The sequence below is a fragment of the Talpa europaea genome (assembly GCF_964194135.1).
Source record: "Talpa europaea genome assembly, chromosome: 7".
NCBI classification, from domain to species: Eukaryota; Metazoa; Chordata; class Mammalia; order Eulipotyphla; family Talpidae; genus Talpa; species Talpa europaea.
In genome coordinates this window covers 99993092-100016955 of record NC_140074.1, presented here as the reverse complement: position 1 = coordinate 100016955, position 23864 = coordinate 99993092, and the positions used below count along the sequence as shown (strand labels likewise).

Sequence of the window (23864 nt, the reverse complement as noted above, 5' to 3'; positions counted from 1 at the left end):
GCACAGCCAGGCAGCAGGAGGGACCAGCCTGTCCTATTCCACCCTTGAATGACTCTATGCCTGAAGGCAATCATACTGTCGCTCCCACCTCCCTTTCTTGTGCTCTGCCCCCTCCCAATCCCCTAAGGGCTTCCTGGGTGTGGTGGCCTTGCCAGGCTGCTGTCACTCAAATGCCATCTCCTTTCCCAGGAGACAATGAGAGAGAAAATCTTCACCCCCCTGACTGTGGAGAGTGCTGTGGATGCCAGGTGAGGCTACTCCCCTCCCTGCCTGAGCCCCCAGATTCCCAGGCCCCCACTGTGCTCCACAAACTCCACACCATCTGCTCCAGGGATGCCATCGCCAAGGTCTTATATGCACTACTGTTCAGCTGGCTCATTGCCAGAGTCAACGCTCTGGTGTCCCCACGTCAGGACACATTGTCCATCGCCATCCTGGACATCTATGGCTTTGAGGTAGGGCTGCGTGGGTGAGCGGGGGCAGCGGACATAGGCCGCATCTCCCTCGTGTCTCTATTCCTCTAGTATGAAATATCTGTTCCTTACTCCCTTACTGTTATCATCTTGTCTCCTACCATTTCCTTCACCTATCCACACACTCTCCCAGAGGGTACCAGTCTCTGTGCTGGGGAATGCTAGGGTCCCTGGAAAGGACCAGACTTGGGACCTGCCCTCAAGGAGCATCCACGTGGGCCTGAGTGGAAGTGGGGGACAAACTCTGGCAAGCACATGTTGTCAGAGCCACAACAGAGGCAGCCTGTTGCTTGGAAAGCCTGGAGGAGACCCTTAGCCAGGCAGGAGTGAGAGAAAACTTCCCGGAAGGGATGGGGACATCTCTGGTTCTTAAGGACAAGGTCATTACTGATCCTTAAGAACTGGTAAAGGCATTTGAGCTGGAGGGAACGCATATGCAAAGGCTGGGGAACTGAAAGTCATTTGCGGGGGAATTGCTGTACTGAGGGCACACTGAGGGAAATGTTGAGAAACAAGGCAAATCGTCATAAGAATAGTGACAGCTAATACCCAGATGGCACGTATTATGTGCCAGATACGTTCTTGGCACTTTGTTTATTATTTGAATCAACTAATCTATGAGGAAGGTAATGCCACTCTCCCCATTACAGATGGGGAAACTGAGGCAGAAAGGGGTTGCCCAAGGTCCTATAGTCAAAAAGTAGCAGAGTCACTTTCTTGGAACTCAGGCAGAAGCTTCCACAGCCTGAGCCTTAACTATTAACTTTATTGCCTCTTGTGGGGACCTGCCTGGACTCTTCTCTGCACAGTGGGAGCCAAAGACGCTCCAGAGCAGGGGGTATGTGGGCTTCAGCTTTCTGATGCTGTGGAGGGCAGTGGGCCTGAGCCTGGGCAGAGACAGATGGGCTGCTGTGTAAGGAGGGGCCAGGCCTACTCTTATACCCCATCTGCAGGATCTGAGCTTCAACAGCTTCGAGCAACTGTGCATCAACTATGCAAATGAGAACCTTCAATACCTTTTCAACAAGATCGTCTTCCAGGAAGAGCAGGTGTGCAAGGCCTCCATCAGCACCCCATTCCCATCCTAACTGGCCAGTGGGCCTCCTTGGGGACAGACACCGGTTTATTGGCTCTTTAAGGGCAAATCTGAGGTTGTCACTCCCAAATGCCAGTTCACAAAAGGCATTCTAACCAGCATACTTAACACCTGTGATCTGGAGAAAGTGCTAGGGTGCTGAGCCCAGAGGTAACCCTTTCGGGAAGGTTCTCCTCACCCTCTGCAGGACTGCCCCAGGTGGAGTGAGAAACAGGGCCCAGAGTTGTTCATGTTACCCTGCTAGGGAGTAAGGTCCATCTGCTAGGAGATGTGTGCACAGAGGTGGCCTGGGTAGGCCCCCTCTGATGGATTCATTCAGCCTAGGAGGTAGGGTGGGTGGGACATGGAAAGGGCTAGGAGGCTGAGCCCCTGCCTGCAGGAGGAGTACATTCGAGAACAGATAGACTGGCGTGAGATCACCTTTGCTGACAACCAGCCTTGCATCAACCTCATCTCGCTGAAGCCCTATGGCATCCTGCGTATCCTCGATGACCAGTGTTGCTTTCCCCAGGTAAGCCTCAGGCACGTGAGGGCCTGATCAGTGACTCAACATCTCTGCACCTCATGAACTTATCAGAACTGAGCGCTGCATTCCTCTCTGCTCTGGCTTGGGGATTGGGTTTCAGGACTGCCCAACCTGCCATTCACAATCTGGGGTGGTGAGACTGGATGAGGGGCTACTAGTATCCAGAGGAGGAACTGCACCAGCCTAGGAAATACAGAAGACTTCCTAGAGTAGATGATCTTGGGTTTGAGTCTCAAATTCTGATTGGAAAATACAGGGGTGGGATGGGTGTTTGGGGTGGTGGGACTAGAGAGTATAAAGGCCACTGGACTGGGTGCCACTGGGCTGGAGGCCACTGGGCCATTAGCTGGGAGCTAATCATATACACCAGTCTGTAGCAGGTTCCACTTAGGCCTAAGAGCTGGGCAGCCAAGGGGAGTTCTGACTTGTTCCTCCGTGGTGCTCACTGGGAATCAGTCAGGGCTGGAGAATTTGCCACTATATCAGGAGCAGTTGCTCGGCCCCTGCTCACCCAGTGATCCTTGCCTCCCCAAGGCCACAGACCACACATTTCTGCAGAAGTGCCATTACCACCATGGCGCCAACCCACTCTACTCCAAACCTAAGATGCCACTGCCCGAGTTCACCATCAAGCACTATGCAGGGAAAGTCACCTACCAGGTGAGACCCAAGACAGCCCACATATGTCTGGTGCCACAGTTGCCCGCTGTTGGAGGCATAGAAGCAAAGTGCTTAGAAGCAAAGCCAGACACTCACACCTGGCTCCAATTCTGGTCCTGCTGATCCTTAGCTGTGTGACCTCCAGCAAATCACTCTAAGCCTCAGTTTCCTCATCTGGAAAATGGGGATAATAATAGTGCCTATCTTGTTGCTGGGGGGAGGTTGTGTGAAAAATCTGGTGTGAAGCTGGGTTTGATAAAAAATAATGATATCGCTGTGGTTACTCTCATCACTGCTATCTGAGGCTCATTCTTGCCCTGGTAGTGCCTAAGCCTTGGTCCCCATCTGGGCCTCATGTTTCTCATCTGAAGAATGGGTACAGGACTGTGTACCCCACTGAAGCTGGACTAGTCATATGAAGCTGTGGTTAATGTATCCCTCGCCCCAGGAGTGGGGAGGAGAAAAGGGGCGGGAGGAGAGGGGACACTAGCAGGGGCAGGCCCAGATTTTCCTAGGACAGACAGAAAGACAGAGGCCTGGGGGAGCAGTGCTAAGGTCACCCAGGAACCATGAGCCCCTGACCCACGCAAGGGAAGGAAGGAGGAGGAGAGAGCAGGCTGGCTGATGTACACTGGGGTGGATTACCCCTCTACCCTGTGGGGTGGGGTGGGCTCCAGCCTGAGCTTCCCCACTGTCCCCACTTTGCAGGTGCACAAATTCTTGGACAAGAACCATGACCAGGTGCGGCAGGATGTGCTAGACCTGTTCGTGCGGAGCCGAACACCGGTGAATAAGCCTCGCCTCCCGCTGCTCTGGCTTCACCCTAAAGCATCCAGCCCACAGTCAGGCCACTCTCCCAGTCCAGGAAATGGGGAGGCATCCCAGCCCTGGTCCTGCCTCTCACCTGCCAGTCAGGCCCTAAGCCTGCTCCTAACCTCAAACCTGACCCTGTCCCCACCCAACCCTTCTTTGCTCTATGCTCTCTCTCATCTTTGGCCTTACCCCCGATGGACCACAATTCCAGTTACTCCCACCCTTCCCCAGCCACTCCTATCAGCCCTATCCCACTCCTCTTCCCCCCAACCACTGAGTTCTGTTTGCCCAGACTCCTCTCCAGGGCTGCCATGAGGTCCTAGGGAAGGTTTGGGGGACCAGATTTAGGTTCTCAGCCCTGCTACTGGCCAGCAAATCATCTATAACAGAGCACAGGCCTGGACCCATCACCTCCCACCTCCTCTCTGTGTTCCTCTTCCTCCTCTGCCTAATGGGCAACCTCATTCTGAGGTCGTTGCACCAAGACTTACATACCAGTACCTGGTATGTTCCTGGGTGTTCCCCAGACTGAAGGAAAAAAGTCAGCCAACCATGGTATGGTCCATTGGAAGATGCTGAGCCCCTGACTTGGGAGATATGCAAGCCAGGAGGATGGTGATCCCCCAGAGAGGACGGGGCTCCTGCAGAGAGGACAGGGTTCCAGTGGCTTCCTTTTCTGATCCCTTTAGTTCAGAGACTCGACTACTTTTGTTTACTCCCTTTCCCTCTTCCTGTTTCTCTCCGCTCTGTCTCTCTGTGCTTGACCACTGCCCCGCCTACTCCCTGACCCTGCCCAGGTGGTGGCACACCTCTTTTCCAGCCATGCCCCACAGGCTGCCCCTCAGCGCCTGGGCAAGAGCAGCTCTATCACCCGACTCTACAAGGCGCACACAGTGGCTGCCAAGTTCCAGCAGTCGCTTCTGGATCTGGTAGAAAAGATGGAGAGGTGGGTGCCCAGCCTCCCCTCTGACCCACCCCATGACCATCAGCCGATGAGCATCTCCCTTCTCTGGGGCCTCACACTGCTCTCCTTCTGCCCCTGGCCAGGTGTAACCCCTTGTTCGTGCGTTGCCTGAAGCCCAACCACAAGAAGGTATGTGATAGCTAAAGTTCCTGGGAGAGCCAAATTTGCCCCATGTTGCCCCTTGGACAAGTGGCTTTTCCTCTAGGGACCTCCCTCTGTCAGCCCACTGTGGGGACTTTTCACCATGATAGTACCGTTTGCATGTGGGTCATGTCTAGACTCCCTGTCTGGGCATTCCTCACAGGAACCAGGTCTCTTTGAGCCAGACGTGGTAATGGCGCAGTTACGCTACTCAGGGGTGCTGGAGACTGTGCGGATCCGTAAAGAGGGATTTCCAGTGCGACTGCCCTTCCAGATGTTCATCGACAGGTATCTTAGAATGTTGTTGAGCTCCCTAGTCAGCCTCCTGTAGCCTGGGGATTTACAACCCAGGCAGAATAGGGCTTGCTATATACAATTGCTGAGCCTGTGCACTATACAGGGCCACCACATGCTAATTATCATATGGCAGATATATTTATTGTTTTATAATATTTCATAGTTGTATTATATAGGGAGGGTTGATTGCAGAGTTACTATGACAAGTTTCCAATAGATGGCAGTAGAGTGACTTATTCCACTGAAATCAACTATTTTTAATTTTTTTTTAATTTTCAGACATCATTGCTTATTTTTGTACAGTAATTGGTTTTTCCCCTCAGATGTAGTTCTCCCCCAACCATATTACTGTCACCCATGAACCATCACCATATTCCCTTGTATTCTTCCCTCTCCTATTATGACCCCCTTCTCTCCCCCCTCCTGCTGTATATGTCAGATCTATGGTCAACTTGCTAATTTTGTCTTTTTCTTGACCTTTTATTTGATTTCTCTATATTCCATATGTAAGTGAGACCATCCGATATTTATTGTCTTCCTTCTGACTTATTTCAGTTAGCATAATCCCTTCCAGTTCCATCCATGTTGCCACAAATGGCATGAGTTTGTCTTTTTTTATTGCTAAGTAGTAGTCCACTGTGTAGATATACCACAACTTTTTGATCCATTCATCTATTTGGGAGCACCTAGGCTTGTTTTCATATCTTGGTTATTGTAAATAGTGCTACTATAAACAGAGTTCTGACCGCCAGAAGAATCATGAGAATGGAGTGCCTTTTTCTGATTAAAAAACACTATAAGCAAAACCACTGCTGGGACCTGGACCTCCTGGAGATAAGGGGTTGGGAGTGATAAACTAGTGGGCAACTGGGGTAGATTCCTAGCCCCAGACTGAGTTTGGACCCCTACAGGTACCGCTGTCTAGTGGCCCTCAAGCACAACCTGCCAGCCAATGGGGACATGTGTGTATCAGTGCTGAGCCGCCTGTGCACGGTCATGCCAAATATGTATCGTGTCGGCATCAGCAAGGTGAGTCTCTCCCCACGCTTAGTCCCAGGAGGCTCCAGGTTCAGGGGCTCAGAGCCCATGAAACCAGAAAGCCATGCATTTACCTGCCTCAGTATCTGCCTTCTGTCCTCAGCTGTTTCTTAAGGAACACCTACACCAGCTGCTGGAGAGCATGCGGGAGCACGTCCTGAACCTGGCCGCCCTCACTCTGCAGCGCTGCCTCCGGGGCTTTTTCATCAAGCGGCGCTTCCGCTCTCTGCGCCGAAAGATCATCCTGCTGCAAAGCCGGGCCCGTGGCTACCTGGCCAGGTGTGGTGCAGAGAGGGCAGGGCTCCCTGGGGCATGTGGCTAGTTGTGAGAGGCCATGCCTGAGCTTGGATAGTGAGCCCCCTGTTTCTGGAGGCATTCAAGCTGAAAGTAGAGGCCTCTACGGCAAGGATCACCGAGTCTCTGTGTCTCTGCTTTGGGATATCCTTCCCACTTGCTCCCTGGATCTTGGAACTGGTGGGTGGGAATCCATCTAGTCAAGAAAGGTCCTACCTTGCATCTCTGGGATCCTGGACTCCACCCCAATGGGAAGTATATAGTCCAGGCAGTTCAGTCCAGGCCCTGTCATTTAATTTGCTGTGTGTCTTTAGCTAAGTCACTGCCCCTCTCTGAGTTCCCTTTGTGTCAAAAGACCCTGGAACAAAGTGTGGGCACCCACATGAGGCTGGTGTAAGCATCTCTGCTTCTTAGTTACCCTGTGACCCAAATTCCTGATCCTCCTCAAGACACTCCTTTCCTCCCACCTCAAGGCAGCGGTATCAACAGATGAGGAGGAACCTGGTGAAGTTCCAGTCCCTGGTGCACACATACATGAACCACCGGCGTTACCTTAAGGTGCAAACCTGCCCCTTATCCTCTCCAGGAGCCAGGCCCTGGCACGTTGGGTCCAAGGAGCAGCAGGGAGGGGGGAGGAGGCACATGGCACCCAGGAGGAGACTGTTGGCCTCAAAGGGTTTAGATTTGAATCCCCGTTCTGCCCATCACTAGCTATGTGACCTCGGTTCCTCTCTAACCTCGCTTTCCCCATGCACCCCTTAGGTCAAGGAGAAGGCCAAATGAGGTGTTGTGAGTGAAAGGGTTGGCCTGGTGCAGGGTTCACAATGAGGCTTCAGTAATTAGGCACAATTCTAATGTGGCCCCCTGAACAACACCAAATATGGTTTTGCTCTTACCTTGATGCTAGTCATGGCCCATTGTATAAACCAACCTCCAGAAAGACAAATGAAGTCTCCAAAGCATTGCACAACTGTGTGGCTTTATGGGGCAACTCGAAGGATGGGGAGGTTCTAGCTACATCTCTTGGTTTCTTCCCAGAAACCCTGCTGTATGCCTCTCTCTTTCTCCAATTATTACTTCCTCCACCCTCTGCCTCTGCTTCTTGCTCTTCTCCCTTCCCCTCTCTGTCTCTCCAGCCACTCCTCTGCCACTTCCTTCCCATCTCTGAGTTGAGATAGTAGCCTCCAGACCACAGGCAAGTTGACCCCTTTGCTTCTCTGGCCTGTTATCACCTCTGTCCACCATTCCCCTCCTTCACCATCTGCTCTCCTGCAGCTGAGGGCAGAGCGGAGGCTCCGGGTGGAGGAGGCACGGCTGCGGGAGCAGGAGGTGGGTGTGGGGCCTGGGAGGCAGGAAGGGCACAGGAAGGGAGGCTAACAGGTGGGGGTTGTTGCAGGCCTGCCCCTTCACCAGGCCTTACCCTTCCAGGAGCTGAGCAAGCGGGAGGTGATGGCTGTGGGGCACCTAGAGGTACCTGCTGAGCTGGCTGGGCTCTTGAGAGCAGCAGCAGGTATGTCAGCACTGGATAGTATCATAAGCATGGCCACGGGGGGCAAGGGAACCAGATATTGTATGCTCTCCTTTCTCCACAGGCCACAGACTGACCTGTGGGTCTCGAGTGTCCCCTGTGCGGACTCCCCGGCTCCAGGCTGAGTCCCATGTCACACTTCCCCTAGATATCAACAACTACCCCATGGCCAAGTTTATTCGATGCCACTTCAAGGTAAAGGCTGACATATGTCTAAGTGGTCCTGGCCCATGGGCACTGACCAATTAGAATTGACACTGTTTTTAGTCTGGGACAGGCTCCTGGCCATGCCCTGTGGGCATCTGCCTTGCTGGAAAATGGGAAATCTGGGGGCTCTGAGGGACCTGGAGAGCAGGATAGAGTCTGTTTGTAGCCCAAGCAGTGGAGCACCCTTGGGCTTAGGAAGTGACTTTTTGCCAACCAATCTGGAAATATTTCAGAAATGTAGTAACCAGTGGAGCCTCAGCGCATCTCCTCTGCTCCAATTTCTTGCCCATGGAAAATCCCAGGTAGGGCTGAGGCCATCTCTACTAGTGACAGGCTGAGGGCCAGTATTGGTCCTAAGTCTGCTTCCCTCTCTACACATAGGGGACAGAGCCCTCGCCTCATAGGCAGAGAGCATGGATCCACATAGGCCTGTCAGTCCAGGCCCTAACCCCATGTACCTGCCCTGTGCCTCTAGGAGCCTGCCTTTGGGATGCTGACAGTGCCCCTGAGGTCACCCCTCACACAACTGCCAGTTGAGTGCCACTCGGAAGCCATGAACATCTTCAAGCTGGTATGATTCACCTTATGATTCACGGTCACTGCCCCTGAGACCAGGGCTTGAGGCCCTTCACTCTGCCCTTCTGGACCCCCCACTAGCCCAAGCCATAAGTCCAAGCTTCCTCCTTGGAGGAGCTGCTCCTGTCAGTGGATTATGGCATCATTTCTATGCTGGGGTCTGGGGATTGGACACCTTTCTTTTTCCAGCCATCATCTTGGAGGAAAGCCTGCTCAGAACCTCTCTGGTGCTTCCCAAGGACACCAAGAATAGATTCAGGTCCTATCCTTGAGGACATCCTGGTCTGAGGGTGGAGGCAGAGCAGACCTGACCAGTGACTACCAGCATGGACAGAGGGAGGCACAGAGGCTGGGAGGCCAGACGGGGCCTCTAACCCAGCTCTGATCAGGGATAGAAAAGGCTTCCTGGAGGAGGGGGCATTTGGACTAGAGTGGAAGGAGTAAGGATCTGCCAGGCAGGGAGAACAGAGAAGGCACAGAGAGGAAAGGAAGTTGATGTGGTCAGAACAGAGAAGAGAAAAAGCAAAAGGGCCCCAAGACTTGATTGACAGACCCAGGTTTGATTTCATCACAAGGGCCCTAGGGAGCCAAGGAAAGCCAAGCTTCCATGGGAGGGATGTGGTCAGAAAGAACCATTTGGGATCAGGATGGAGCAGGTGAGGGGCCAGCTGGAGACCAGAGATGTGGGGAGGAGCTAGGGCTGTGTGGGGAGGTATAGTTCATGGGCAGTGCAGATCTTTGGATTGTGACTTTTTTCCATAGTTGGGGTGAACTGGAGGGTCACTTAGGGCAAGATATGGCAATTATATTGTAATGTGACTTTTGTATGGGCAGGGGTATGTGTTGGGGGCAGGGGCCCAGCAGGAACAACTTTCTGGAAAGCCCAGGAGAGTCTGTTTGTGGCCTAGATCCTGCGGTTCATGGGTGACCCCCACCTGTATGGTGCCCAGGAGAACATCTTCGGGAACTACATTGTGCAGAAGGGGCTGGCGGTGCCCGAACTACGGGATGAGATCTTGGCACAGCTGGCCAACCAGGTGTGGCGCAACCCCAGTGCCCACAATGCTGAGAGGGGGTGGCTCTTGCTGGCCGCCTGCCTCAGTGGCTTTGCACCTTCCTCTCGCCTCAACAAATACCTGCTCAAGTGAGTGAACCAGTGGGGTGGGGGCATGATAACTCTGACACAGGGACAAGGTCTGGGGCAGAATGTTAAAAGCTGGCCCAGAAAGGGGTGGCTGTGCTTGAAGGCTCAGGTGTGGAGGCTGGCCAGGGGCTGCCCTCCATTTCTGCTGGGCTCAGAGTAGGAAAGAGGGGCAGGCCTTCACTGCAGAGGGTGGGAGTCAGGTGAAACTGCATAAAGAGCTTCCAGAACTCAGAGGGTGGCAAGCCCAGGATGTAGTAAATTTGGGAAAGAGGCTTTGACCTTCTATGTAACAGAGGTAGAGCGAGGTGATTAGGAGCTTAGGTTCTGGACTCAGACAACTTGGATTCAAATCCCAGCTCAGTAACAGTATAACCTTGGACAAGTTACTTAACCTCTTTGAACCTGCTTCTTCACCTATCAAACGAGGATAAAAGAGTATCTACTCATAGGCCGGTGTGAAAATTAAGTGCTTGGAACAGAGACTGGCATGCAGTAAGTGCTATGTGAGTACAGTCATCATCAGCATCTTGATGATGGTGATGGTGGTGATGTCACCCTCCTGGGTGAGAAGGAAGATTTTCAAGGGAAAAAACTCAAGCAGGCCCTGGGTTTGAATCCTGGTTTGATGCCACCCCTGGGCCAGGTCTCTGCAGTTCTTTGAACCTCTTTTTCCCACCTATAAATTAGAAATGGTAACAGGACCACCTTGCAGGGTGGCTCTGAGCTACTCAGAGCTACAGTGTACAAAGCTCACTGCCACCCAGTAGGTGGGCAGTTCGCTTGGCCAGTCTTGTGAATCTGGGACAGTAGCTCAGGGCCATTGCTGGCCTGTGGGCATGGCTCCAGCTGCCCTCTTGTCGCCGCTGTGGACCTACTCCACTGCTGCTCTTTATCTGGCCAGCAGCAGATGGAAGAGGCACAGGGAGCCCCTGGCAGGCATCAAGCTTGCTGGTCCTGGGTCAAGTGGAACCCTCACAGCTACCTCTTATACAGATGAAAACTTGGAGGCAAGCTCAGAGGGCAGATAACCATGCAGGCTTGCCTGAAAGAAGAAAAGGCAGAATCCTCCAGAGTCGAGTTCTTGCCCACAGCCTGCTATATATTCCTCCCTATCAATAACATGTTGCTCCAACCGGTCTAGGTGGGCCAACTGAGAACCTCTTTGGCCTGCTCTTGGCTTGAGAAACCCTGGGGCCCTTTCAACTTAGCCCTGAAACTCTGGGCTTTCTGTGACCCCGTTAGTGTCATGCCAGAGGACCTTTTCAGCCTTGCCTTAGAGATCTGGGCTAGCTAACTTCAGCTGCCCTCAGACTAGTCTTAGAACCCCCACCCTGGACTAGCCTCAGATCCCCTTTTTTTTTTTTAAAGATTTATTTTTATTTATTTATACAAGCACTGGGTACAGTCAGAAGTGCGGGAGGGTGAGAGAATTCACCCGCTAGAGCAGGGAACAGAACAGGCAGAACAAGGAAATACACTGCTGAGGGGAGCAGCAGGTGGCAGGAGAGGTCTGTCGCGCCATGTGGGACCCTCGCTGGTGGCCGGGGATCCAACCGTGCTGCAGAGGCTGCGGGCAGCTTCACAGCCCAGCGCTTAACCGCTGCGCCACCAGGGGAGGCCCAGGTCCCTCTTTATTCAAGCTCAGTTCCTCAATTCCTCATCAGGTTTGTGTCTGACTATGGGCAGAATGGGTTCCAGGCTGTGTGTCAGCACCGCCTCATGCAGGCCATGGGCCGAGCCCACCAGCAGGGCTCTGGAGCTGCCCGCACCTTCCCCCCAACACAACTCGAGTGGGTAGCAACCCAGGAGAAGGCCGGCATGGCACTGGACGTGGGCTGCTTCAATGGTGAGCTGCCTTCTCCTCTCCTTGTCCTGTCTTTCCTTCCTCCCTCCCTCAAGCACGGGCAGCTGGAGTCCACAGGCCACAGTACACTCAGGGTCAGGAGCAGCCAGGGGAGGTTCTGGTGCTGGGGAGGAGCGCACTGGGTATGCCCTGGAAAGACATCAGCATGTGATGTTGGGGCTGGACCTGGGATGGGCCTGAGATCGGGCCAGTGAGGATGCGGGATGAGACCGGGGAAGCCGAAAAGCATGAAGCAGCAAGCCTGGACCATGAACACACTCAGGCTAAGCCAGCCTCTTCTGCCACCCCAGGTGACCAGTTCTCCTGCCCGGTGCACTCCTGGAGTACAGGGGAAGAGGTGGCTGGAGACATTTTGAGGCACAGGTTGGCTCCTGGAATGTCCCACTGAGCATACCCCCATCTACCTGGGAAACAGGGAGGGAGAGACGGGAGGCCAGATCCCCCTAAAGGTCCCATGGGCCCCCTCTGGTTGTGATAAGGGACTGACTCACATCCCAGGGCTTCCTAGGTGTCACCTGTTGGCTCCCTCATTTCATCCCTCTGCATGCTGTCACCAGGGGGCTGATAGATGGCTGGCGTGGCTGGACAGTGGCCATGAAGAACGGGATGCAGTGGGCAGAGCTGGCAGGCCATGACTACGTGCTAGACCTGGTGTCAGACCTAGAGCTGCTCAGGGACTTCCCGCGACAGAAGTCCTACTTCATTGTGGGTTCAGAAGGGCCCATGGCTGGCAGGGGAGGCCCTAAAGCGTAGGTGGCTACCTGGGCTCCCTCATACCAATTGCCTCTCCCAGTCAGACATCTCCCCCTCCCAGCTGCTGGGAGACGCTGAGTTCTGAACTTAATCTTCAAGTTCTCAAAGAGATAGAGCTCACCATAGGGCCCTGCCTTTAAAAGGGGTCGCCCAATTCCAGGGCACAAAGGTGAATGGGGGGAGTGTTTCTAGGGGACATGTGGGTCTTTTTGGGGGTCAGTTGCTCCATATTCTCTTTCCCCACAGGGTGTTTGGGAACAGCTGGGACTCAGATGAGGACATGCCCACTAGGCCCCAGCCCCAGGGGCATGGGCCCAAAGTGTCTGACTCCGATGGGTACTGCAGCCACAATGAGGATGGTACAAATGGGGAGACTGAGGCCCAGAGAGGGACAGCTACCCACCAAGGTCAAACAGCAGTGGCCACTGTCTCTGGTGGGGAGGGATCTTGGGGCCCATGTGGGGCGGAGATCACTAGGAGAAAAGAACTTCACTTTTGTGTTCCCCACATTCCCCCACCAGACTTGGACAGCCTTGGAGAGCCTGCTGTGCCCCAGAAAGGACTGGACTGCTACCTGGACAGCCTCTTTGACCCTGTGCTGTCCTATGGGGATGCGGTAGGAATGGGGTGGGGCAGTAGCAGACACAGAACATCAAGTCACACCCATAGGATAATGCGGGAGCCTCTCACAGCCAGCACTGTAGGGTGGCTTGTCTCATTTGGGTCTCTGCTGGAGACAGGGCGAAGGATGAGGGTGTCCTTATGGCTAAAGATGCTCCTGCTTAATCCCATAAGGACCCACAGCTAGATGCCTAAGAGTCCTTCCCCCACCTCTGGTGGAACCAATGCCTGTGGCCACCAAGATCCTCTATCAGGGGTGGGGATGAGTGACACTGCTCCTAGATTTTAAAAGACCCCCTCAGGTGGCCTGTATATATCTTGGGAATTCCCGGGAATTCCTTGATGGCATAATGAGTTAGTCCTGAGCAGGGCATTGTCCCTCTGTTTGAACCTCTGTTTATTTCTCTGTGAGAAGGGGGAGAAGGTGGGAACTCTCAACCACAACCTTGAGAGCTGATGGAGATGCTGTGAGGGCAGAGGCTGTGCATACAGCAGACACTTAGCAAGCAGGAGCCACCCCTCGCCCCCCACCGCCAGGTGGAGGAAGAGGAGGAGGCAGGTGTCAGGTACCCGTTACCTTGGAACTTGGGGAATACAGCATTGAGGCGGTCACTTGAGCCACCTGCTGCCCCAGGACTTGGAGAAGCCAACAGCCATTGCCTACCGCATGAAAGGGGGAGGCCAACCTGGTGGAGGTGGCAGTAGCAGCACTGAAGACACCCCCAAGAGACCCCCAGAGCCAAAGCCAAGTCAGTGCCTGCCCTGGGTGCAGGGATAGGGAGGGTGGTGTTCCAGGGTTGGGTGGCTGGCATGCCCCTCTGCCCCCACCCCCCAGGGGAAGAGGAAGAATTTCCCCATCTCCCATTCCTCTGGATCCGAGCCCTCTAACCCCAATTCTCCTCCAGTTCCAGGCCTGGATGCCTCCACGTTGGCGCTGCAGCAAGCCTTTATCCACAAACAGGCTGTGCTGCTGGTACGCGTGGGAGGGACTGTGGGGGAGGGAGGCTTAGCATGGGCCCGCCTGGTCATCACCACCACCTCTCCCCAGGCCCGGGAGATGACCCTGCAGGCCATGGCACTCCAGCAGCAGCCTCTGAGTCCCACCCCAAGGCCCTTGCCCCCAGAGGTGAGCCCGGCCCACCCTGTGAACGCTTGCTGCTCGAGGGCATTGTTGCACCTCTCTGAGCCAGGAGCCTCATGGCCCATCTGGGCAGATGTGGTCCCTGAGAGCAGGCTGGCATGTGCCAGGAAACCCACCTTACACCCTGCTCTCCACAGAAACCTCTAGCACCAGAAGCACGACCGAAGTTTGTAGGCACTGGACCCCCAGCCAAACCTGTGCTCCTGCGCTCTACCCCAAGGCCCCTGGCCCCAGCCCCTCTGGCCAAGGCCCTAAAACCCCCCACCAAGCCTGTGGCTGCCCCCATTCTCACTCAGAGCAGGACTTCTCCAGAAATCAGTGAGTGTTCTATCCAAGCCTAGGGGGCTTCCCAGGATGGGACTAGGAGTGTATTCATGTCCATTATGGACTGACTCTGTCCCCACCCCACTGCCTACAGCTTCACCCTCCCCAGAGCTGGTCCGGTACTCCACACTCAACTCAGAGCACTTCCCACAGCCTACGCAGCAGATCAAGAACATTGTGAAGCAGTGTCAGCAGCCACTGCGAGGCCGGCCTGAGGCCTTCAGGTCAGCTCTGCCCCCAGGCAGCCTTCCCTCCCCATGGGCAAGTGAGAACAGTACCCTGCCTGGCAGTCCTTAGGGAGAGAGTCTTTTATGTGGGCACTTGAGATGAGCCCCTCAGGCAGATGGAGGCCCAGACTGCCGCTCTCTAGTTTATGCTGTGTGACCTCAGGCCAGTCTCTGATCCACTCCAGGTCCTCTCATTTATAAAGATGGCGGGAGGGGGCAAGGAAGGGGGGAGGAAGAAATTCACAATTGTATCAGTTTGTGAAGAAGAGATTCAGTATCCAACCCACCAGGAAGGATGGCGGGCGGGTGTTTGTGAAACCGCCAGACCCCCACGAGGAGGCCCTGATGATCCTGAAGGGGCAGATGAGCCATCTGGCAGCAGCACCTGGGACACAGGTGAGGGGCAGGGTGGGGCTGGGCCCAGGCAGAATGGAAGACAAAGTGGGACCTCTGGGAACCTTAGAAACAGACTGCCCCCTCCATAGCACCCACTGCTACCCCCTAAGCATTCTCTTTTGGGTGCGAACAGGTGCCCCGAGAGGCTGTGGCCCTGGTGAAGCCAGTGACCAGTGCATCGAGGCCATCCATGGGGCCCACTCCAGGTGAGGGAATAGGAGGGAGGTAGGGGCAAAAAGGACAGGTGTCCAATAAGTTTGTGCAAACACGGATGAGTTTTATTCTGTGCATGGATGGCATGTATATGCATCCCTGAGCCCTGTGGACACCCTGTGTGACATTTGTAATTTTATCAGCACTTAAATTAACACTGATTTCAAGCCAGGCCCACCCTGTCATCACTAAATCCCCACTAAAACCCTTCAAGGTAGTACCATTTGTGCTTTCATGATACAGAGGGGGAAACAGATACAGAGATATTAAGTGACTTGCTGAGGATCACACAACTTGAAAGCGTCAGGTCAGGAATATAAACCCAAGCCTCCTGGCATCATAAGTGGAACCATAACCTCTGTACCCTCAGCCTCACAGCAACCACAATGATCTTAAAAATTGGTTGCTATCATGTCCCTGACAAAAACTCTGCAATGGCTCTTAGAATAGACTCCAGTCTCCTCACTATGGCCTATGAGACCCTGAATGATCTGTTTCCTCATCTCCTGTTTTTCTTCCCCAACACACTCTATTCCTCACTGTCCCTGGGACACACCGGGCCCACTCCTGCCTCCGGCCCTTTATACCTGCCACTTCCTTGGCCTAGAATGCTCTTCCTAAGAAGATCCTTGCATACCTGATCCCCTCCTGCCATTCAGGATTCAGCTGAGATGTCAGCCCTCGGAGAGTCTTCCCAGATTGAAGGACCCTCACACACCACCCCCCAGACTGTCTAAATCACATGATTTTATTTCCAGCCATACATCTAGCACTAAGAACTTTGAGGTTTCTAAACTGTCTTCCATGTGACTTTAAATTCAAGGGGAGTGCCTGGTGCTGTCCACAGCGGCAGCCCCAGCCCCAGGACAGGCCTGCAGATGCCAGGTGCTCTGTATATGTTTCAAATGAAAGGAAGGACCGTGTGAGTGAGTGTGTGTGCCTGCATAGCCAGGTGTCTGCAGCCAAATGTGTGGGATACCACTGTGCCCAGCCCCTTCCCTGACAAAAGGGTACCCCCTAGTCCCCTCCCTCACCAGCCCTATCTCTCCCCCATTTCTCCCACTGCCACCTCCCCCCTACCCACTGTGCTCCCAAGAGCTGCCTTCGAGGTCACTGGAGCCCGCAGAGGAACCCGTGCAGACACGGCTACACCGTCTCAACCCCAACTTCTACGGCTACCAGGATGCCCCCTGGCGGATCTTCCTGCGCAAAGAGGTGCCTGGAGCCAGAGGAGGAGCTCAAAGGGCGCAGAGGGATTCCCGAGGTGGGCGGAGAGGCCAGGAGAGCCCTGTCAGGGCAGAGCTGAACTGGGTTTCAGAGTCAGGACAGGCAAAGAGTGGAACTACATCTAGGGAGTGTGACTGGGTGTGAAGCAACGTGAGGGGGCTGTCTGAAGGTCCTCACAGAAGCCCCAACCCCACAGGTGTTTTACCCCAAAGACAGCTACAGCCACCCTGTGCAGCTGGACCTCCTGTTCCGGCAGGTGAGGTCCTCTCTTCCCTTTTTACCTCAGTGTACTCAGCAGGGCAATGGGCACATAGACTAGTAGTCTGCAGATTCTGCTTCTGCGTGCTTAGATGTGGGGTCCTTGACCACAATGAGGACGGGAAGCTCTACTCCTGAATCCCCTACTCCCAGGGATAGTCAGCAAGTCCACAATTTGATCTAACCAGACTCACATTTTGTCTGAGCTAGACAGAATCCAGAGGGCAGACCCAAGCCCCACCTTGTAGATGAGGAAACTGAGGCATGGGAAGGGCAGCACAAATTGCAGGGGTGCGGAGAAAGGAGAGGATTTTATAAGTGGGGACTGAGTCACACGGATGACCCCACTACTGCATCAATGGGACCCCCCACATTCCCACTTACCCTAGAGAAGTCTAGCCTGGATTCCTGGTTGGGGAGTCCCAAGACTGCCACCCCCATCCTGTCCCATCCCCACAGATTCTACATGACACGCTGTCTGAGGCCTGCCTGCGCATCTCTGACGAAGAGAGGCTTAAGATGAAGGCTCTGTTTGGTACTGCAAGGGGAGGGTAATCGGGCACCCTGGGACACCCACTGTGATGGGGCAGCCAGCTAAGGCCATGTTCAGCTCTTTCTCAGAGGGAGCTGGAGGGGCTGATGAGCCCAGCCCCATTTACCTCCCAGGCACCTCCCAGCCTTGATGTGCTTCTGGCCTCCCCCATTGTCAGGCTGCAGGTCTGAGTTTGACTCTGCCTGACACATATTGTGGCCCTGGTCATCCTATCTCTCGATATCAGTTACCTGGTATGGACCCTGCTAGCACACCAGACACAGGGCCCAGCCCCCCTCCCTGCAATGGAGGCTAACAGGCGAGGGGAAGAAGGTCCTGACCCGGCCCTGGCATTTCTTAGCTCAGAACCAGGTGGACACACAGCGCCCCCTGGTGACGGAAAGTGTGAAGAGAGCTGTGGTCAGCACTGCACGTGACAGCTGGGAGGTCTACTTTTCCAGACTCTTCCCTGCCACGGTGAGAGCCCCCTACCTAGCCCCTGCCCAGTTTGGGGCTTCAGGGATGAGACGGGAAGACCCTCACATGTCCTTTATCCTTGGCCCAGGGCAGCGTGGGCACTGGAGTGCAGATCCTCGCTGTGTCCCACACAGGCATCAAACTCCTGCGGATGGTCAAGGGCAGCCGGGAGGCCAGCGGGCAGCTGAGGGTACTTCGTGCATACAGGTGACTGGCAGTCAGGGGGCAGTGGGGATGGCTGGTGGGCTGGGGAACAGACTGGCATCAGCATTTCCTCACTGGCTCCACAGTCAGTTCCTAGGTACCCACGATGTGCAGATTCTACTTAGTCCTTTAATCAAGCCTGTTTTAGAGAGAAGGAAACTGAGGCTCAGGGGGAGAAGTTGCTTTTCTCAGGTCACACAGCCAGGGTGCACATTACCGAGGTGTCCTCTATCCATCCTGCCATGCAAACCTCACCCCAGCCCTGCCCTCATTTGTGGTGGGGACAATAGAACCTCAATCACTGGTTAGGTGAAAGCTCCTTGCTTTAAAAGATAGAGCATTTGGGGCCTCCCTGGTGGTGCAAGAGGTTAGGACACAGCACTGTGAAGCTATCCGCAGCCTCTGCAACACAAGTTTGATCCCTGGCCAGAGAGGTGACCCACATGGCTCAGCAGACCTCTCCTGACTTGCCCACTGCTCCCCTCAGCAGTGTATTTCAGTCAATCTGCCTGTTCTGTTTCCCACTCCGTCTCTGGTAAATCCTCTCACCCCCTGCAACTCTGGCCTGTACCCCAGTTCTTGTATGCATAAATAAATCAATCTTTAAAAAAATAAAAATAAAAGATAGAGAATTTGATCAATAAGTGAAAGAGATATTTGTGTGAGCAAAATCCAGGGTGCAAAATAAATAAAGAGGTGAAAGGGAAGATCTAGGGTGTCAGTTAAACAGGCAGGTTTGAAGAGGAGAGGCCTGGAAGTCCATGGGATCCACAGGGCCTGGTGTAATGGCGCTGAAGTGGGGCTTCAGAGGAGAGACAGAACACAGTGGAAAGAGCAGGATAGGTGGGGGAAGGCATCCCTCTGACCACAGAGTCCTTGCCTTCATGCTGCCTTCTCATCCTCCAGCTTTGCCGATATCCTGTTTGTGACTATCCCCTCCCAGAATATGCTGGAGTTCAACTTGGTCAATGAGAAAGTCATCCTCTTCTCAGCCCGAGCTCACCAGGTCAAGACCCTGGTGGATGACTTCATCTTGGAGCTGAAGAAGGTTAAGGGTCCTCTCACAGATACCCCATCCAGCAACCAAGATCCCAAGATCAGGCCTCTCCTGACCCAGATATACCCCAGCCATGCCTGCATGGGAAGTGTGGATGCATGTTTGTGTCTGTCACTGGGTCCAGAGACTTCTATGCCCTTGGCCCTTTGCTGTGCCTTAAACTGGATGCCCTTTCTCTCTTTGCCTGAGGGGGAGAAAGAGAGGGAAGGGTGAAAAGGGTGTATCAGGAGAGAGCACAAGGGACTATGGTGATGGAGGATGGGTACTTTGGTGATGGGAGAACTATGGTGACCACACCTGAGAGGGGAAATCATATATTGTCCAAAAATTAGTAAGTCTGTAGGAACCTTTACTAATGCCCTCAGTGGGGAGCCACAGCACCTCCCCTGGGCAGCCACAGCACCTCCCCTGGGCTCCCTTTGCCTTCCTGCAGTGACCACACTGCCAGCCACTGTCCACTGCAGTGCCCACCTCCCACCCTCCAGAGTGGGCAGCCCTCAGGTTGATAGCAAGTCCTCTCTGCCTTCTACCTGGAATATCCTTCCTTCTTTCGCCCAAGGCCCCTCTCCCAATGAGCAATGACGTGGGGCGGAATGCCTGTAGAAGTGATGGGCAGGGGGTGACTCCAGACCCTGGGAGGCGGGGGATGGGCCTGCAGCCCTCATCCTGCCCCTGACTGACCCAGGACTCAGACTATGTGGTCGCTGTGAGGAACTTCTTGCCCGAGGACCCAGCACTGCTGGCCTTCCACAAGGGTGACATCATCCACCTGCAGCCCCTGGAGCCACCTCGAATGGGTCAGCACCACAGAGTGGGTGGGGACAGGAGGGGAAGGCTGGGCACAGCAGGTGCTGACAGGTGCTGCCATAATCCTGGCCCACCCACAGGCTACAGTGCCGGCTGTGTTGTCCGAAAGAAGGTTGTGTACCTGGAGGAGCTTCGGTGTAGAGGCCCTGACTTCGGTGGGTGCCCCCAGATGCCCCTGTCAAACCTCCAATGCTCCAAAACCTAGAAACTCCAGTGTGGTTTGTCCTTGTTTCTTGTACTCACACGTTGATGCACCTGCCCAAAAGAGTCCACAGTGGCCATCCGGCCCAGGCCTCTGCCTGCATATCTGATAGAGTGTGGACATTAGTGTTTCCATGTGTGTGGTCCAAGTTTCTCTCTGAGTCCACAACCTGTTTTCTGCTCTACCTCCTGTAGAGTAAAAGCCTTCCCTCCCCTGAGTCTCTGTTTCCTCATCTATAAATAGTCTCCATGGCATGCCTCACATATAGAGCTCCAGGGAGGAGTCAAGAAGACACTGAAGGGCCACCCCCTTAGTCCCAAGACGATATCCTCCTGTTTGCCTGACCCCTCACTTGTCCCCCAGGCTGGAGGTTTGGGACCATCCACGGACGCGTGGGATGCTTCCCTTCAGACTTGGTGCAGCCTGCAGCTGCCCCTGACTTTCTCCAGCTGCCAGCAGAGCCAGGCCGGGGTCGGGCAGCTGCGGTGGCCGCTGCTGTGGCCTCCACTGCTGCTGCACGGGAGGTGGGCCGCAGGAGGGAGGTGAGACAGGCAAGGATGGGGCTGGGCTGGGCTGGGGCAGGGCTAGACCCATGATGCAGAGACAGCAGGGAGGGTCAGCCTGACTGTGGAGGTAAATGGGAGCAAGGTCAGCCAAGGATGTGGCCAGGTCTGGAACTCCTGGAAGAACAGATGGGGAAGGCTAGCCACATGTGTCACCCATAAGATCTGGCCAAAGATGAGAGATGTGGCAAATGGGGCAGGAAGGTTAAGGGTCAGGTTGTAACCCAGCAAAAGGAGCAGGACTTCCAGTAGATGAAGTTATCCTGGGATGGGGTGGGGCAGGGGTGAGGTTGTAGAATGAAGCCAGACCAGACCAAATCAAGGGGCAGGTCAGCAGGGGCAAGACAGCTGGGGAGGCAGACCCCTGGCAGAACAGGGTCTTTGGTGGGGCGTGACCAATGGTCAGGGGCAGGGTCATGCGGCAAGTGGTAGATGTGGCCAGCAGAGTGGGCAGATCCAGATGGTGAGAGGCACAACCCCTAACAGGGGTTGCTTTAAGTCAACTTGGACAGGGATGGGATGTGGCAAAGTGGATGTGGGGGGCTCTCTAACTCTGACCCTCCTGCAGGGTCCCCCTGTCAGGGCTGGCTCAGCTGACCATGGGGAGGATGGCCTGGCTCTCCCACCATACACAATGCTCGAGTTTGCCCAGAAGTATTTCCGAGACCCTCAGAGGAGAACCCAGTGAGTGGCGGCACCACCTTTCATTCCCATCCTGAGGAGGGTTTTAGGCTTGTTTGCAGCTGCCCAAGCTGCAGGCTGTTGGGCTGGGAGGCCCACTTTGGGGTGGTGGAGGTGGGGGCATGAGGAACCACCCATGCATAAGGTCCACCTGCAGCCTCAGCTTTTGGGAACCTTCCTCCTTGGTTGAGTGACATTGGATCAAGACTGTTCCTGTGTGGGAAAAGGTTGTAGCCAAAGGTTTAGAGTCTTAGTAACACCCACCTTCTGTTGCAGGGATGGCCTCAGACTGAAACCCAAGGAGGGCCGGGAGTCCAGAACCTTGGAGGACATGCTTTGCTTCACCAAGGTATCCAAGCCCAGGCCTCAGTTTCCACATTTATAAAATGATGACGCAAGAGTCCTGACAGGCCCCTGGGGCAAATAGCCTGATCTCTAGTGAAACCCTGAAACCCTGAGGGGTCTGGGTTTCTCCCAGACAGAACATCTGTCCTTAGCATTGGACCTGCCTCCCTTTACGTGATGTGACCTTCCTGTTACAAGACAGGAAGCACAATGTGGCCCTCCTCTGCTCTGCTCTGTCTCTCTGTCATCGTGACACAGCCCCTCCCTCCTCTCATAGACCCCGCTACAGGAATCGCTCATCGAACTCACTGACAGCAGCCTCAACAAGATGGCCACGGACATGTTCCTAGGTTTGGGGGTGGGGCTGCAGCCAGGGCCCTGAGCCATGTGGGACCCAGCACTATGTGATCCCTAGTCAGCACTCCTCTGGTCCTCCAATTCTTCCCCTCCCTCCAATTCAGGCCTTGGCCACACGTTCCCAGAGAAGGGCCCAACTCTGGGGTGCCCTGGAGTGGGTGGGCAGCTGGGGACCTGGGGGCCCGAGTGGGACAAGTTTTTCCTACAGCTGTGATGAGGTTCATGGGAGATGCCCCGCTGAAGGGCCAGAGCGAACTGGATGTGCTTTGTGCCCTGCTAAAGGTCAGTCCGGCTGGCCTTGCCAGATGACCTGGTCCCCATCTGTTCTAGGACATTGGGTGGGAAGCCCAGAGAGGAGTATATTCCACTGGTGGGGAGGGGGCTGGGAAAGGGACATCATGTGTCCCTTCCTTGTGTGTGTATGCCTGGTGTGTGACATGGGCCCTGGCATGGCCTTGGCATGTGACCTGGCCTGCCCTCCTCCAGCTGTGTGAGGACCACGAGGTCATGCGGGATGAGTGTTACTGTCAAGTTGTGAAGCAGATCACAGACAACACCAGCACCAAGCAGTGAGTGGGCTGGGTCTTTACCTCTGCTCCCCTCCTCTCTGCCCCCCACCCCCCACTGTGCTTGTTCCAGGACAAACCAGCTGTCTCCCACCTCCCCAGGCCTACCCCCTTCCGGATTCCCTCCCCCAAGCCTCTTCCTCTCTCAGTGACCGAGCACATGTAATTGGAATTGTTCAGTGTGGGACAAGCCATTTCTGCTCTCTGAGCTCTGGTTTCCTCATTTGTAAAATGGCAATGATCATGTGTAAGATTCTTGGTTGCATCTGACAGAAACCCAATGCAAGCTGGTTTAAGCAAGAGAGACTTTAGGGAACTGTAAAATCCAAGTCATAGCCAGGTGTCACTAGAAAACGGGGTGTCTTCATGCCTGGCTCTGCTTTCCTTTGTGTAGATAGCATTCTGAAGCAACATCCCCCGTAGACCGGCAAGACAGCAGCTCTGGGGAAACATCACCCAGCTCAGCAATCCCAGGGAAAGCCAGATTGACCCAATATTTCCTGCAAAAACTGCTGAATCCAGTCTTATTGACCTGACTTGGTCACGTGCCCATCCCTGATCCCACAGACCCAGACCTGAACCAACCACAATGGCTGGAGGATACAGAGCTCTGATTGGCTAGGCCTGGGTCACATTCTTACCTTCAAACCTCGGCTTAGCCAGAGGGAGGCTGAACTCTATAATTGACCTGCATCATCTACCCACCTCTAAACCAATCACTGTGGTTAGGGGCTGCAGTGTTCTACTTGGCCAGATCTGGCTCCCCTGCCTATTTCCAAACCGCAGAGACCTAGGGAAGGGTGAGTGGTTTCCCAAAGGTAGCCCAAGTGCTGTCTCCAGACACCAGAGGTCCCACAAATGCAACCCTCACACCTAGTACAAAGTGAAGATGAATGACTGTTTTGCATAGGATCAGACACAGGGTGCGGCTCTTGTCACCACCAGGCCCTGACCCCATCTGTTCTCCCTCCTCCACTTGCTTTCTACGCCTCCAGGGATTTTAGAACCATTTGGTCCTTCTGCCCGCTGCTCCCACTCCCAGTCCTTACCTGTTACTTTCTCTGCCCAGCCCTAGCAGGTTCCCCCTTGGCCTCCTTCAAGGACCTCCCCCCAGAAGCCTCCCTGGAGAGATGACCCAGGGACTTGTTTCTCTGTGCATGCTGGGCATGTCAGGGGCGTCATCCCCTCCCTTCCCTACCTCCCCCCTGGCTTCCCAAGGAGAACATATCTTCTGCATGGCTTTCAGCCACCTGCCCTGCTCTCATTGGGCAGGGAGGAGAATCCTCAGAAGG

The 23864-nt window shown here is 54.6% G+C and overlaps 1 protein-coding gene across 1 annotated transcript in view; it reads left to right on the top strand.

Annotated features, from left to right (window-relative positions):
* MYO15A (myosin XVA) overlaps positions 1-23864 on the top strand; it is a gene marked incomplete at both ends in the record, with an annotated part of 48234 nt that overhangs the window by 13512 nt on the left and 10858 nt on the right. The window contains 43 exons of the mRNA XM_084237928.1: positions 190-248; positions 332-455; positions 1427-1522; positions 1949-2080; positions 2630-2755; positions 3464-3541; positions 4366-4514; positions 4616-4661; positions 4837-4961; positions 5882-5999; positions 6112-6287; positions 6776-6860; positions 7578-7631; positions 7731-7812; positions 7895-8025; positions 8513-8608; positions 9522-9757; positions 11422-11603; positions 11912-11984; positions 12179-12370; positions 12621-12781; positions 12896-12990; positions 13630-13744; positions 13901-13968; positions 14044-14121; positions 14274-14454; positions 14555-14684; positions 14978-15083; positions 15217-15289; positions 16393-16511; positions 16720-16779; positions 17241-17316; positions 17675-17790; positions 17879-17997; positions 18901-19042; positions 19737-19848; positions 19939-20013; positions 20424-20602; positions 21192-21307; positions 21581-21653; positions 21927-21999; positions 22215-22288; positions 22493-22575. Of these exons, the coding sequence (XP_084094054.1) occupies positions 190-248; positions 332-455; positions 1427-1522; positions 1949-2080; positions 2630-2755; positions 3464-3541; positions 4366-4514; positions 4616-4661; positions 4837-4961; positions 5882-5999; positions 6112-6287; positions 6776-6860; positions 7578-7631; positions 7731-7812; positions 7895-8025; positions 8513-8608; positions 9522-9757; positions 11422-11603; positions 11912-11984; positions 12179-12370; positions 12621-12781; positions 12896-12990; positions 13630-13744; positions 13901-13968; positions 14044-14121; positions 14274-14454; positions 14555-14684; positions 14978-15083; positions 15217-15289; positions 16393-16511; positions 16720-16779; positions 17241-17316; positions 17675-17790; positions 17879-17997; positions 18901-19042; positions 19737-19848; positions 19939-20013; positions 20424-20602; positions 21192-21307; positions 21581-21653; positions 21927-21999; positions 22215-22288; positions 22493-22575 (4784 nt within the window). The remainder of the gene's footprint in view (positions 1-189; positions 249-331; positions 456-1426; positions 1523-1948; positions 2081-2629; positions 2756-3463; positions 3542-4365; positions 4515-4615; positions 4662-4836; positions 4962-5881; positions 6000-6111; positions 6288-6775; positions 6861-7577; positions 7632-7730; positions 7813-7894; positions 8026-8512; positions 8609-9521; positions 9758-11421; positions 11604-11911; positions 11985-12178; positions 12371-12620; positions 12782-12895; positions 12991-13629; positions 13745-13900; positions 13969-14043; positions 14122-14273; positions 14455-14554; positions 14685-14977; positions 15084-15216; positions 15290-16392; positions 16512-16719; positions 16780-17240; positions 17317-17674; positions 17791-17878; positions 17998-18900; positions 19043-19736; positions 19849-19938; positions 20014-20423; positions 20603-21191; positions 21308-21580; positions 21654-21926; positions 22000-22214; positions 22289-22492; positions 22576-23864) is intronic.